At 30.6% G+C, this 15,147-nt stretch overlaps 1 protein-coding gene across 1 annotated transcript in view; it reads right to left on the bottom strand.

Annotated features, from left to right (window-relative positions):
* Positions 1-7,583: 7,583 nt before the first annotated feature.
* LOC136974634 (protein LSM14 homolog B-like) overlaps positions 7,584-15,147 on the bottom strand; it is a 43,924-nt gene continuing 36,360 nt past the window's right edge. Inside the window, exons 6-8 of the mRNA XM_067269557.1 lie at positions 12,493-12,592; positions 12,184-12,350; positions 7,584-7,935 (exon numbers count right to left, since the gene is read on the bottom strand). Of these exons, the coding sequence (XP_067125658.1) occupies positions 7,880-7,935; positions 12,184-12,350; positions 12,493-12,592 (323 nt within the window). The 3' untranslated portion in view covers positions 7,584-7,879. The remainder of the gene's footprint in view (positions 7,936-12,183; positions 12,351-12,492; positions 12,593-15,147) is intronic.

The raw sequence follows: 15,147 nt of genomic DNA, 5'->3' as shown, positions 1-15,147 counted from the left end.
GTTTAAGATGGGTGGAATAGAGAAAACTAAAATTTTGCTCAAATGGGGATCTATTTTAACAAACATAAAGCTGGCATTTTTCTTGTAGAATGCAGCATATATACACTGTATCTCAAATGACCTCTTTGTTTACAAGTAGTTGCAGAGGGTTTCAATTATTTTTGAATGAGGTTTTAGCCTTATTAGTGAAAAATAGCATGTGCTTCCAGTTGCTACTGTAATGTGCAATATATAATGATTCAAAATTCAAGATAAAGAATGTTCAAATATTCTTTCTTTGTTGCTTGACCTCTTGATTGGGAGTTTGGAGAGAGTGTAAGGGAGTTGGCATACAGCCAAATCCAAGAGAGACTTAGAAGATGACATTTTGACATTTATGTTTCTAATGGTGTGTGACCTGTAATGTTTTAAATGATGTTGGAATCTCCTGGAAATCGCACAAAGAAATGAGGACTAGTTACAGCTAGAACAAAGATGGTCATCAAGAAAGTAAAGAATTCCATAACCATAACAAATCCTCTAACCTGAACAACATACCATCTTTGCCAATGTTGAGTGTCATGTCGCTGTCTCCCAAAATCGCATCATTCACAAAAATTCGATCAAGGCCACGTCAGTAAAGACTGATGTTCATAAACTATTACAACATTACAACAAAAAAATTGTAAGACCAACACAAGAAAGTTATACAAAAGGCATTTGGCAGGTGGAAGAAGTGAATTTGCTGTGACTTTAGTGTTGGGTATACCATCTCAATTTTAATCATATCCACAAAATTTGCCACATGATACGTTGAAAGACTCCAGAAGACAGAGTACGACAATACAGAGAAAACTAACCTCAAGGATTCATGCTTGTGGACCGTTTGTTGGGAAGAGGCCCACTTCTGCTTATTAGTGTGTCCACAAAAGTGAAAATATCTGGATGGTGCGGTGTGAACCACAATTTGAAACCATTGTTTGAAGAGCACCTGCCACATACATATCCCAATGAAATGAAAAAATATATTTCTGCTTTATGACACATTCTGTCAATTGACAAACATCTCAAAAATCTTTGTCAGAAAATGGTAATTAGCTATGTTGACAAAATGGACATATCAATGCCAGTTCCCTTGACTAATATGGATTTGGTTGGCTGAAACAGAAGCTGGAAGGTGAAGATGATAAAGGCTTCAAGCCTCTGGACACCCAGTTCATCCGACTAAGTACATTTGTCCTGTTTTGATCAATCTAGCTCCAATGTGGTGTAGCCAAACCCATAACGAGTAAGGTAAGCACTTACTGTCCACAGTGTAACAGAAGAAATAAGAATTTACAGAATAAAGCTTTGTCTTAATTCTAACAATACAAGTAGAGATTAGTTTTTTATCACAAGATGTTAAAAGCTAAAGTAAACAGAGCTCTATTGGTTGTGTTTGAAATTATGTAACAAGTTTTATTAGCAACTAAATTCCAATTTAGTTGCTGAAGTGAAATCTAATGTAAGTTTTCAGTTTTGGAAACTTGAATTAATAAAAATCACTCACAGTTAAGAAGTGAGTAATTTTTATGCTCAAACATAGCTACTAGTGATGTGCAAATCTGTTACATTTGAGTAACGGGTATACATCACTTATGCACTATTGGTTACTTGATTACTACCTGGTAGAAATATGAAAATTTGTTGTTTAGAGAAATGAATAAATCATAATTGTGCATATTGTATTTGTTACTTGATTACTGGATACTCAAAGTATTGTATTTGGAATTTCTACTTCAAAAGGTTTATTGGATTTGCACTAGCAAAGGTTTTGTTCTTGTTTATTATTTTGTTTAAATAGACAATGTTGCTGTTCAAGTTGACCACTGTTTTTTTTTTTTTAATATAATATAGTTTATATTTTAGACAGTTCTGAAATTTGTGAGTCCGATTATAATTCTATATCATCATTGCTGAAATAATACAATTTATGTAAATATTACTCATCAGTGGGTGAGTGGATGAAACCACTGGATGCTGGTAGTAAGTCATGGTTTTGTGCCTTGTCAACAGGCTGGCCATGTGGAATTTTCTTCATGTTTGTAACATCTAAATAGGGGCTAATTCCCCATAGGTAGACCACTTTCGAGGAATCCCTCTTCAGCAATCTCCCACAAGTTGCATTGCTGTATACAGAGTAAATATTTCCATTAATGGCCAAAGAACAACTTATTTCAAAGTTACACATACAGCATAACTTTGTTTTGAAAACATTCCGAATAGTAATGCAATAGAAAAATAGCATATATGGTATAACCTCCAAATAGTGGACACTGTCAAGACCAAGAAGTTTGTCTGCTATTCAGAGGTATGGAGCTGTCAGCCATACTGTATTTTAACCTGGTCATTATAAAGTGAAGAACACGAACAGATTACAAAAACATGAAATTTGCATCAGGAATGTGAAAATACCAAAAGGTATACATATATAATTAATATACCATATTTTATGGACTATAAGACACTACAGACTATAAGACACATCTTAATTTTTAAGCAGTTTTTTTAAAAAATACCTAAAAGACACTACGGATTATAAGACACACCTGAATTTTGGAGGCAATTTTTCGAAGAAAAAAAGTGCGTCTTACAGTCCGTAAAATATGGTGTATATAATTTATGCTATCTTTTCAGCTGTAAAAATCACAATTTAATTCAATTCCAAATAGCAAACAGATTGTATAGGATACTTTAGTAAATGAAGGAAAACCCAATTAATTGCATAAAATATTTTGATCAATTATTATGCACTTTATAGTGTTTAGGAGACATCAATTATTATATTACGGATATAATGGTCACGTGATGTCCGATTGGATTACATTGTGTTCCCTCATGGAATTACAGTAGAGCATCGATTATCCGACCGTGTTCTAGTCGGCAAATTCAAATGTCCACTAGTGATGTGGCGCTACAATATTTGGTTATGTCCTGGCTACTTTAATATTATTTTTGTTAAATTTTTGCATGTTTTAGCTGGCAGCACTGGCTCGACCGTGAAAGAGAGGCTAGTATTTAAACCAGGCCTAATACACTATACTAATAATGTATTTTTTCATACTTTTCGGTTATCCGACACTTCAGTCCCCAATTAAGTCGGATAATCGATGCTCTACTGCAGTGGTTCCCAACCTTTTCTAGGATGCGAACACTTTTGTGAGCAATTTTCTTTAGCGGAACACTTACTTAAGTTAATATGAAATACATAAGCTTGTCATCAGTTATTTTATTAGAATTGAGCAGTTATAACTCAAAATCTCTACTCATATTATTAACGCCAATTCTAAGACAGGAAAAAATATACCTAAATAACTTTAATGGGAAACTTGTGCCTGATGTTTTTTACATATTTCATTCAGTTTTTATCATTGCCTTTATCTTATTCAAAACAGTAGTACACTCCATAAGTACGAGTCGTACATATATATTTAAGTTTATGAAAATTTTATGATTTTAATTTTTTGATATTCGGCGGCTCGAATACGATTGTACACTTTCCGATTTGCGACTAAATCTGCAGAACACTTGGGAGATGCTTACGGAACACCAGTTGGGAACCACTGCTCTACTGTATTGTAATTTTTCATATATTTTTACACCATTCTTTTTAGATTATCCCTATCTCAAAGATCTTTTTTTTTTAATATCAAATTTCATAGAATGTAGCAGAATCTGAACAATTATTATATACCAATTATTGTTTCAAAAAAGCATGTAAACAAATTAATTTTTAACATTTTTATTTATTTATTGTATTTTATATTATATACTTTTTAACTATTTTTATTGTATATTAATTTATTCATCATTATTATTATTGTTTTTTATTTGGGGATCAAATATTAATTAGGGGAAGGAAATCTTTTGTTGTAAGACTTTTCTGAATGTAATTGTAATAAAATAAATGAAAAATAAAAATTACAACAAAACATAAATGTTGATTAATTATTAATTAATCAAAAACTACCTGAATGGAAGTAACAAAAAATAAAAAATGAAACGTGTTACAAACAGAAAAGTGGATGATTTGGAAATGAAAGTTTGAATGTTGAGTTAGGAAGATAATTTGCTAGCCACTTTAAGAAGTAAGAAAGGTATTTGGCATTATTGCATTTATATAGTCATTTTTGAACTAAATTGACCAATAAAAATCGATATAGTGATTAGTCTACTTTGTAGTTATTGCATAGGTGTAATTTTTCAAACATTGGCTTTTTTTCAATAAATGATTTATTAAAAATTACTTTAGCCACCACAAAGCTGTTAAGATCATAAATGTGAGAAAACCAAATGTCTTTCTACACTTCAAAGTGGTCAGCAAATTACCTTTGTAACATGATCTTTGAACTTTCACCAAACACTGTTTTCTTAATATTAAAACTTTCTTTTTTGTTACTACTGTACACAGTTCATGTCAAATGAATGGATAACTTTGGAAAAGTTTGATTTCTTGCTATCATACTTATGTCTTGTTGGAATTAAGCTTATAACAACATTAATATGTATGATGATAGAGAAGATTAATCTGGTTAAGTTGTCAAACAGATAATATTGTTCCACTTTTTACAACCTGCCCTCCTCCTGTATTATTATTTTAAGCCAGTCTTTGATGCCTAGTCAAAATTAGTCCTCTGAAAGAGTATTTGAACTGATTCTTTTAGTTTTAAAATATTTCATGTAATTAATTCTTTCAGAATATTGAAGGCAGGACTTTGTGTTTTCATAAGGTAGGTGGGACTGTTTTCATAATGGCATCTGTTACTTAGAGGTAAATATAATAGATGCCCTATTTGAAGGATCTGGGAACTAAAAATGTCTTAAGTAGAAATGTCCACTATTTGGGAGTGCCTGTTAATGGAGGTTTCACTGTATTTTTAAAATAGCAATTCTTAGATGTTTGAAATACACTATTTATACATTAGAATAAAAGTATTCACATATTTTCTGTACTTAATACTCTTCTTAATGAATCATATTTAAAATCAATATCTGAAAAAGCAAAGTTGCACTGATTCATAGCATTGCTATCATCGGTAGTGAATACACGGACCGATGTAAAGCTGATCACTAGCATAGATGAATCAAGTGCAACTTTTCAATTTTAAATTTGCAAGAAACTGAATTAGAAATCAATCCTCATACCAGTACATATACAATCCAATATATCTTCTTAAACCTTTAAGTTTCCGGTACCCAAGACGAAAATTAACAAACAACTAATGTTTTCGATTCTCCTCTGAGATCTTCGTCAGGTTCTTTGACGGTTTTGAAAATGGAACGCGATAAAAATAGAATGATTTCGAAATTCAAAGGATAGAACATCTCCAGCGTGCAATAACTGCAAACGATCCAACATGCATTTAATGTACAAGAGACTATCTTAAAAATGATGCTGTTTATCTGTACAGGAATAGTACACGGTTACCATTGCGGGTGCACCTCAGAGACATATCGCCACGCATACGATACCACGTTGCCATCCTTGAAATTAATGCATTTCCCTGATTTCGATGCCTTGTAAATTGCATTAATGCATTAATTTCAAGGATGGCAACGTGGTATGACGCCAAAAAAAGACACACTGCCACCCTGTCGACATATGCCACGGACCCCGATGTAAAGGCAGATTTTGATAACACCTAGCCTCATTAAAAGGTCATTCGACACGGACCGCATCAGGGCCTTGGAGGCCCTACAGATTTACAAGGCATCGAAATTGGGGAAATGCATTAATTTTAAGGATGGCAACGTGGTATCGTATGTGTGGCGATATGTCTCCGAGGTGCACCCGCAATGGTAACCGTGTACTATTCCTGTACGGATAAACAGCATCATTTTTAAGATAGCCTCCTGTACATTAAATGCATGTTGGATCGTTCGCAGTTATTGCACGCTGGAGATGTTCTATCCTTTGAATTTCGAAAGCATTCTATTTTCAAAACCGTCAAAGAACCTGACGAAGATCTCAGAGGAGAATCGAAAACATTAGTTGTTTGTTAATTTTCGTCTTGGGTACCGGAAACTTAAAGGTTTAAGAAGGTATATTGAAACTGAATTATTTATGAACTTTTTATTTGCAAATAAAATATCAATTGACATTTTATTCACAACCTTCTCTGTGAACAGTAGTCTAATTTTTAGTCATTATGTGATAAAAAGCCTATTTAACATTTTCTAATTCCTTCATTTACTCAAAATTTTGACAGCAAGGAGGATAAATTGCAGGTGAGGTTGCAAGTAAAAGTTTGTTGAGTTTACAGATTGTGTTTCAATTATTTTGAAATTTTTTAGACTTCTTCAGTTAAAAATTGTGTTGAAGGCCCAATATTGTGACTGTCACAATATTGGGCTTCAACTTTTGTCTTTTAATTTTAAAAAAAATCACACAACTCATGGTCTTGACCAGAAATTCATCTTGTTGGGACCATGAGTTGGTCCTGACAAATTCATATATAGTTAATTAGAGCCTCCTGTCCCTAAGCTTTCCATATCTAGTCCATTTTCATATATCTGGATCATATATTTTCAATAACTGGAGCTGGATAGCTCCGGTCTTGAGATGAATGGCAGACAGATGGATGGACAACAATGGGAATGTACAAGTCTGCAATCTGGAAATTGCAGCACAATTAATAACAGACAAATGCTCTATTTGGTGGCATATGACAAACGTAAATCTGACCATACCGATTGAATAGAATAAGTCAATTTGTCTCAATTTTTATAAAATTCTTTTTCAAGACGATGATACAAAGTAACTATGTAGTAACATATCATTTGAAATAAGGCATTTAAGTATAGTAGAGCATCAATTATCTGAATCAATTGGGGACTGGGGTTGTTTGGAGAATTGATTTTTCGGATAACCAATTATGTACGAAAAAATACATTATTAATATAGTATATTAGTATATCCCATGTTGAAATTTTTCTCCGTTTCATGTTAGTTTGCGTTGAATTTTCATTGATGTTAATCCTAATAAAAATTTTTATAATAATCATTGTGGCTATTGTATCATTAAAAATTATTTCTTTATTTTGTACAAAGTAAATATATTGAAAAATATAAAAATAAAAAAAAATTATACTTTAGAAGTTAATCTAGTAACAAAAATGTTCGATTCAGCACGACACACGTCCTGACACAGTCGACTGGAACGGTTTCGGTTAACCGATGTTTCAGTTGATCGGTGTTCGGATAATCTATGCTCTACTGTAATACATTCTATGAAAAGTGTGATGATGTAAATGGGGGATGGCAGCTATAGGATCATCATTTTAATAAGCCTAGAAAATGATAATTAAATTCCCTGGCCAGCATTACATATGTATGTATATATGTACTTTTTCTAAATATACTTTAAGGCCAATGGTGTAAAAAAATAAAAAAAGTAACTCATTTTCAAACGTTTTGTAAGTCTTATAATTATAAAAAAATATAATAGCAACTTTTTGGAAGGCAAACTTTATTTATGCTATCTATATAAGCAATAAAAAGAGTTTAGGAAGTTTTATATCAATAAATAAAGATTTACTGAGCTGAAAATAATAACTTGAAAATATTTTATCATTTAAAATAAAAATATTGTTTGAAGAGTTTATTCTCATATTTTGAATAAAGAAAAATAACACAGTAAATGAATATTAACAACTTTCATAGTAAAACAAATAATATAGGAACTATTATGGCAACACTGCTTGAAAAGTTATCTGAACTTTCTGCAAACTAGCAGCAATTATTTTACATTAAATAAATATCAAAATATACATTATAGTTTCATTTAAGCATTCTTTGAGTATATATTCTAAATGTGTGTCTATAAATTCCAAACATTCAAGTTAAGTACAGAGAATGTTTTCACACAGCTGTCACTTCTGGAAGCGTCGGAACCACTGGAAGGTTTTGAATATTTTCTGAAAAGAAACATTAAAAACTATTATACAGCTTTAAATATATTTATTTAACTTCTAAATTACAAATTATTACATTTCATTTTTCAGTTTCATTTCATTTTTGTTGTAGCATTTATTATGCTTGGAACTTACTACTATTACAACTAATATCTTGCTTCATTCCTAAAATTTTAGCTATATCTATAGTTCCATGGCAGTTTATATTACTCCAAACTATGGAAGGACAACTTATGTTTTAATGTTACTGTAATATAAGAAAATAAATTTTTAGCTTCCTGATACTACAGAGTAAAACATAATTTTAAGTTTCTGGACAGGAGGTGGTCCTTGGAATTTAACCAAAATCCAATAATATTTTGTTGTGATATTTTGGGATTTGTTTCTTTGTACTTTTGTTAGCATGATAAAATTAACAGAATTTTTAAAAAGAAAAATCTGATAATAGTATGGTGTTTACATCAAGGGAGCTTAAATGATTCAAATGAATCATTTTCTAATATTTTGCTGTCAGAACTAGTTATTTCTGACTTGGTATCATCTTTTATTAAACATGACCAATTACTTTTGTGAGAGGTGAAGTGCTCTGGAATACCCCGTCTCATGCGGGCAATGACTGTTATTAATCTGAATATTGGTAGAATCTTTCAGAGTCAGGAACTCAACTCCACAGTCTGCAGAATTGACTAAGACACTGGTAACATTTTATAATTTTGCCTGAGTTCATAGGAGGGCCCTAGTTTTAATGTGGATATGACGGAGTTAGGCATAAAGAAAATTGAAGAGTTAATAATTAAAAAAGTTACATTTAATAAAATAAATCAAGATCCTCTATATACAATTATAATGAAATACATATCTAAATGATCAAAAACATATGGAAATGATAGCAAAAAATCTAAATACAGTTCTTCCTTTTGAAAGGGAACTAATACCTCATTAACTAATTTGTATCTATTAAGAGAGCGAGTTTACGTAATTATATTACCTAGATGTCTTCCATTGGAGATGGAAGGACATAACTATGGAGAATACACATAACTATGTGACTGGATTCTTTAAGTCTGAACTTGCCTTGTAAAAGGTCAAGGATAAAAGCTTGAGCAGTGAGCTATTCTAAGTTGAACTGAGTAATTAGCTGACATATAGACATGACTTATCACGTTTTATAAGAAATCTCCTCCAATCAAAATTTAAAATAAGCCCTTCACACTTCTGATGTGTGAAGGAAGTTGGATGGTTTTGTGGATAAAGTGAGAAATCCCACACTATTGTTTTTGAAAGAACTGTGCCATTTTCCTCCAACTAAACACGTTTTTTACAACTTTGTACAATTTTTATAAAACAGATAATTTTTGATAAAAATTATAAAAATTTGTTATATAATTTAACAAATTAAATAAATGACCCTGGATTCTCACTTTCTTTGTGCAACCATTTTTGCAAAACATCAAAATATTAAACAATATATGCCACTTATTAGATGAGAGAACAGTTGATTTTCTGACTAAACATTTATCTGCAAAAACATCTGTACAAAATGGGCATCTATAAAGGAAAAGGACTTTGTTGGAAAATGTATGATGGATGAAATTGTCCATTGTACTATTTTTGAACTCAGGCATTGTTTCACACAGAATACTCAATCTTGAGATTGAGGATTTGAGCTTGAGACTTTACACCAAGAACCTGTGAAGAGCATTTTAAACAGGGAATAAAGATATATTGGAAGTGCTGTATACCAGTAGGTATCGGCATTGGAAAGTACAAAAAACTCCAATCCCAAACAGAACATGTGTTACTTAGTGGCAGAAATACTTTTTGTTACATTAAAATGTACTTCCTACATTGACTACAGACAAGTTTAGTTTTAACACTACAGAATAACATGTAATAGACTGGAAAGTGTTAAAGTGGCATTTAATTTTTAGTCCTTATTGGTTATTCTCAAAATTTATGCCAAAATAGTTCAAGTTTTGAATGGAAAAGTTGGAATATTTTAAGTTGAAATGGAATATTTTAAGTTGGATTATCAAAAAGCATGCTAAATTAAATTGTAGAATATATTAATAAAAGTTTATTACAGTTTGCATTACTGTATATTCACTTGTACAACTCTGCAGATTATATTCTGATTTTAAAACTGCAATTATGAATTTGTTCCTTTGGAGCAATGATTACTCTCCAAGGTTGGAGTGGATGGTCAATGTAGCCCGCACTAACTAGTACCACCGTCAATAAGTCATTAATTGTTTTATTGTCTTGTAAGCAAAAACACTTCCTGATTTTAAGATCAGTCAAATTACAATGTTATTATTTTATTGTATTCAGAAGAATGTTTTCTTTAACATTTAATTAACAACTAGTTTTGTTAGATCTGATTAATTTTATATTTTAGTCGCAGTTTAACCAGCATGTCGGTAACCTAAGGGTTTCTGGTAAGCTGGTTTCCTCTTTTTATGCGGCATGCCTGTTATTCCACGAAAATATGGTAAATTCAACAGCAACAGCTTTTTCTAAAGTCAGTCTCAACTCAAAATGTCATTACTCAAGACTATCAAAATGAAATAATGCAAATTGCATAATGTAAAAAATATGCCAAACAATCTTGTGAACTTATTAATGAAATTTAAGTTCATTTTAAATGTTTAATTTATTGCAAATAGAATGAATCAATTTTTCTAAGCATTATGCATACATTGATGTAAGGAACTGAATGAAAGAGGACAATTTTCTATACAATTATCAATTGTATTTGAGATATTACAAATTTGTGTTTAGATGTTTCCTAAATGTAATAGCTTTGTAAACTGATATAAAACCTCACTTTCTGGCCACCCATGAAATTCCCCTGTAAAACTGCATAAGTTTTAACAAAAAAAAAAAAAAAAAAAAAAAAATCCACATCAGTAAGTTATATGCATAAGTTTTAAACTGTCTTAGTAGCCACTGGCCACCTCACTTAAATGGCAAAGAGAGAAGAGTTCTAAAGTGACATTTATCTCTGTTTACATGACCAAAAGCCATATTCCTAAATTCAACCCATTGTTTAAAGCACTTTAAAACACAATTGAGCTTTGTTGCTATAGTTTTGGAACAGTTTGCCAAGATCTGTATTTAACACAATACAGTAGAGTATTTCACTCACCAACAGTATACAAAATGTATAAAGTTCAAAAACCAAAAGGTCAAACCAAACACGTTTGTGTAACAAACTTTTCATACTGGAAAATTACATAAGGTGTTGATTTCTTACTTTATAAAGAAACATACTCAAACAACAAAAACTAGCAATGAAGAATTTTAATGTAAAAAACAATGTTTTCCACGGTATTAAATGGTTATCTTCAGGTTTTTAAAATGGAACAATATATAGACTAAATATTCAAAATTAAAAAAAACCACGTATTCCATATTTTGTTCTATTTAAAAAAACACAAAGATGACTGTTTAATGTGGTGGAAAACATCTGTTTTTAGATTAAAATTCTTCCTTGTTGCTGGGTTTTGGTGCTTGAGTACATATCTTTAGTAATTTTCAGTCAACTTTTTTTAACAGTCAATGTTTTTCATAACCTCACTTAAAATGACCACCTCAATTAGGGGGCCAGATGTTGTATAACACAAAGCAAGCCAGATAAGTGAAGTTTTACCATACATAAATTATATAGCCTGTGATGACTTTATATTGTTCAAATATCCCATCACAGCAACAGTCTTGTAATATATTGTATATTGGTAATTTAAGATAAAGTAGATTTCACAAAATGTGAAAAAGCTTACGTAGACTAATATATTCTAAGATTATAAATGCTGTGAATGATGTACACACATCTAATTTATTGCTATGCAAAGAAAACAATACCAACTGTAGTAGTTCAAATAAACGTTACTGAGATTACTACTTGAAAAATATCACTACACTAACTTCAAAGACCATAAATATCTTGGATACGGGTAAGAGGTTTGAGTGAGTGATGCAACAAGACATCATAGAAATATTAGTGTAAAGACAATTTTACAACCCAGAAATTACTGCATTTTGTCCCAATATCATTCAATTCTAATTAAAAAATAAAGAAGAAGTCATTTTAATAAATGCTTTATGATTACTGAACTAAGTATGTAAATATTGTTACGATTAATACATATATTTTGAAAGAACAGCAAGGTATGTATCAGGAATAGTCTCATTACAAAACTTATTACAGTTTATACAGAAAATTTACATTTATTTATAAAATGAACGCACTTATCTCCATTAAGTTATTGGACGGGGCTGCATCTCTTGCACGACCACGCATGGCTCCTCGTGGTCCGCGACCACGCCAGGAGTTTCTTCTTACATTATTTCCAGAAACGCCAAAGGTTTCGATATTCAATTTCCTTTCCAGACGCCAATCAAAACGTTGAGTATTGCTGCAATTTTTTGAAAATAAATACTAATACACAGTAATAATATTAAATATTAAAACACAAATATTCAGCACATAAGAGAAATTTGAACAGTGCAGACTGCCTACAAGAAAAACTTAAAGAATCCAAAATTAGAGCAGCTTACCCTTTACTTCTTTCTAAGGCATCACAACTTATAGAATCATAAAATGATTTTCTTTTATCATAGCAAATATTGTCATCAGTATCACCTTCTGTTTCATCATCTAAAATTAAGAGTTTATTAAAAACATCTAAATACACCAATTATAAAGGTATGACTAGATAATCAGGATTATATATCTTTTTATGACTTTTTATGAAAAAAATAATAATAATAAAGGCATAATATTTCTCTGGAAATGTCACATACACATGCACGCATGCAACATTTCACATGCAGTATAAAAGAATTTTATCTATGTTGTTCTTCCAATAAAAAGATTTAATATTCTAAAGATCCATTTAATAAAACATGATTTTTTTTAATGTATAAAATGAACTTACATTTTTGTATTGCCAGAAAATATAAAAACAAGCATGTTTTTTTCTAATACTGTAAACAATGTATTGGAGAAAACTGTGATAACTTTAGCAAGTTGTAATCTGTTTTGGAGAATATTCACTCCAAATACAATCATTTAATTAATATGAAATTTGCATGTGTTAAACTGTCTTATAGGCTGTATTCACATTCACATCTGTGTGTGAATGTGAACAACTTTTAAGTATACATTTACAGTAAACAAGTTTAGTGCAAGTACTTTCAATAATTAACACATTGTCAGATGGTCCCAGGAAAACAGAACAACAAACGATTCAAATGTAATAAATGCTGTACATTCAATTTGCACATCAATGGATTTGCATTTAATTTTCATATAGCTGGTAACAACTTTACACCAAAATTAATAAAGTATTTGAATAGTTGTATTTCATTTAGAATTAGCACAAAGTTGCTATTGAGAACAAATCACAAGGAACTCTCTTTATAATGGAAAAATAGGTTTATTTTACCTGTTTTCCATATTATTGTGAAGCTTCAGTAGAAAGGCTGTCTGTGTTCATGAATTTTTTGTGGACTGTCACTGATGTGAACAATGGATTAGAAACAGAGGCAAAGTTTTTCTTTGTATGTATGATATATATATATATATATATATATACACACACACAAAGGAAAACTTTGCCTCCATTATATAATATAAAAAAGTATAATATATATATATATATAAAAATATTATATAAGTGTATTTTCTGTAATTTAAAAGGGGGTACACGTTTCGGGCTTAATGCCCTTCTTCAGTCCTATTTTATTAAATACATCGGCAAAAAGTTATGTAAGAAATTACAGAATGTATTAAATTATATTTAACATATTCATATAAAAGTATTCTCAAAAAATATTATAGTGACAGCCGGAATAACTAATTATTAAAATTTTTAACCCCTAACCCCAGTAAGTAATCAAGTACTATTTGAATAGTGTTAATTTAAAGGTTTATTGTATAATTATATTGGCTCCACTGACATGAGATGTTTAAATAGAAGCACACTCTTACACAAAGAAAGGGTCCAACTAGAACAGGATGTCATATATAACCAGAAAAAATTGAAAATAGAGTTAAACATCTTAGGCTTTATGAGATGTTAAAGTTTGACCTTTGAAAATCACAAAACCATTGAACTTTATTATTTTGTTTTACTATCTATTATTCTTTATTACGTTTTAAAATTATAGCTAATAAAATATATGTATATAAATTATTTAAAAAAGTAACACTTAATCTATATTAAATCTATCAAAGTGATATGAAACATAAGACTTGAACCATCAAAAATGGTTAGAGGCAAGAGCAGCGGTGGCCAACATATGGCCTGTGGGCAGGATCCAGCCCACGTAATGGGTTTATCCAGCCCATGATTAATTTTTCAAAATTAGCTACTTAACTTCCAATACTTGGTGGAATGGATTCATGATACTTCATGTTTTAAAAAAATTCCATTGTAGAGATTTACAAATTTTGCATTCGTTTGTTATAAATTTACACTATTTGAAGAACGATAGACCCTACACTCACTGAAACTCATCTGCCATTCTGCCATGTCACTCTGCTTATGCTGACATGTGACGCACAGCACCGCCTGTCCAGGAACTTCTGTTATTTAACATGATTTAATTTTAATATTTTGTCCTACCCGTGGAAGAATTTTTCTTTCCAATCTGGTCCGGAGGCAAAAACTGTTGGCCACCCTGGGCAGGAGTATCTACATAAGTTACATAATAAGCACTTAATAGTTTTATCATAATACAATTAAAACACACATCTCTAATTTTAATTGAATTACAAACATCTGACAGACAATGATTTCTGAATTAAAATTAATTCTGAATCCCATTTAATTTTTTAAAATAAAGATTTTATCTCCAAGTATATCAAGTGATTTAAATTGTTATAACCGACAAATTTTTATCAAAAGACGAAAAATTTTCTTAATACATAAAAAATTGCCCTTTTATTGTTTTAAATTCAAATGAATGTTGATGTTAACGAATGATTTTTAAGAGTTTTATTAAAAAATTCCCTGTAAAAAGTAATAATGATTGTGTAACAATGTAAATGAATACAAAAACACAAACTCACTGATAATTTTGATCTCATTTGCTGTTTATACGTAATTTCTGGTTTGGCAGATTTAACATAGGATCTACTATAACCTTATAGATATTTTGTAGAAGTACTGTACATAATTGCTTTGCTAATTTAACTTGCCCAAAAAC

This window comes from Centruroides vittatus, unplaced genomic scaffold (genome assembly GCF_030686945.1).
Source record: "Centruroides vittatus isolate TY-2023 unplaced genomic scaffold, ASM3068694v2 contig_352, whole genome shotgun sequence".
Taxonomy (NCBI): Eukaryota; Metazoa; Arthropoda; class Arachnida; order Scorpiones; family Buthidae; genus Centruroides; species Centruroides vittatus.
The sequence above is the reverse complement of the archived record's forward strand: the minus strand, read 5'-3'. Positions and strand labels throughout refer to the sequence as shown.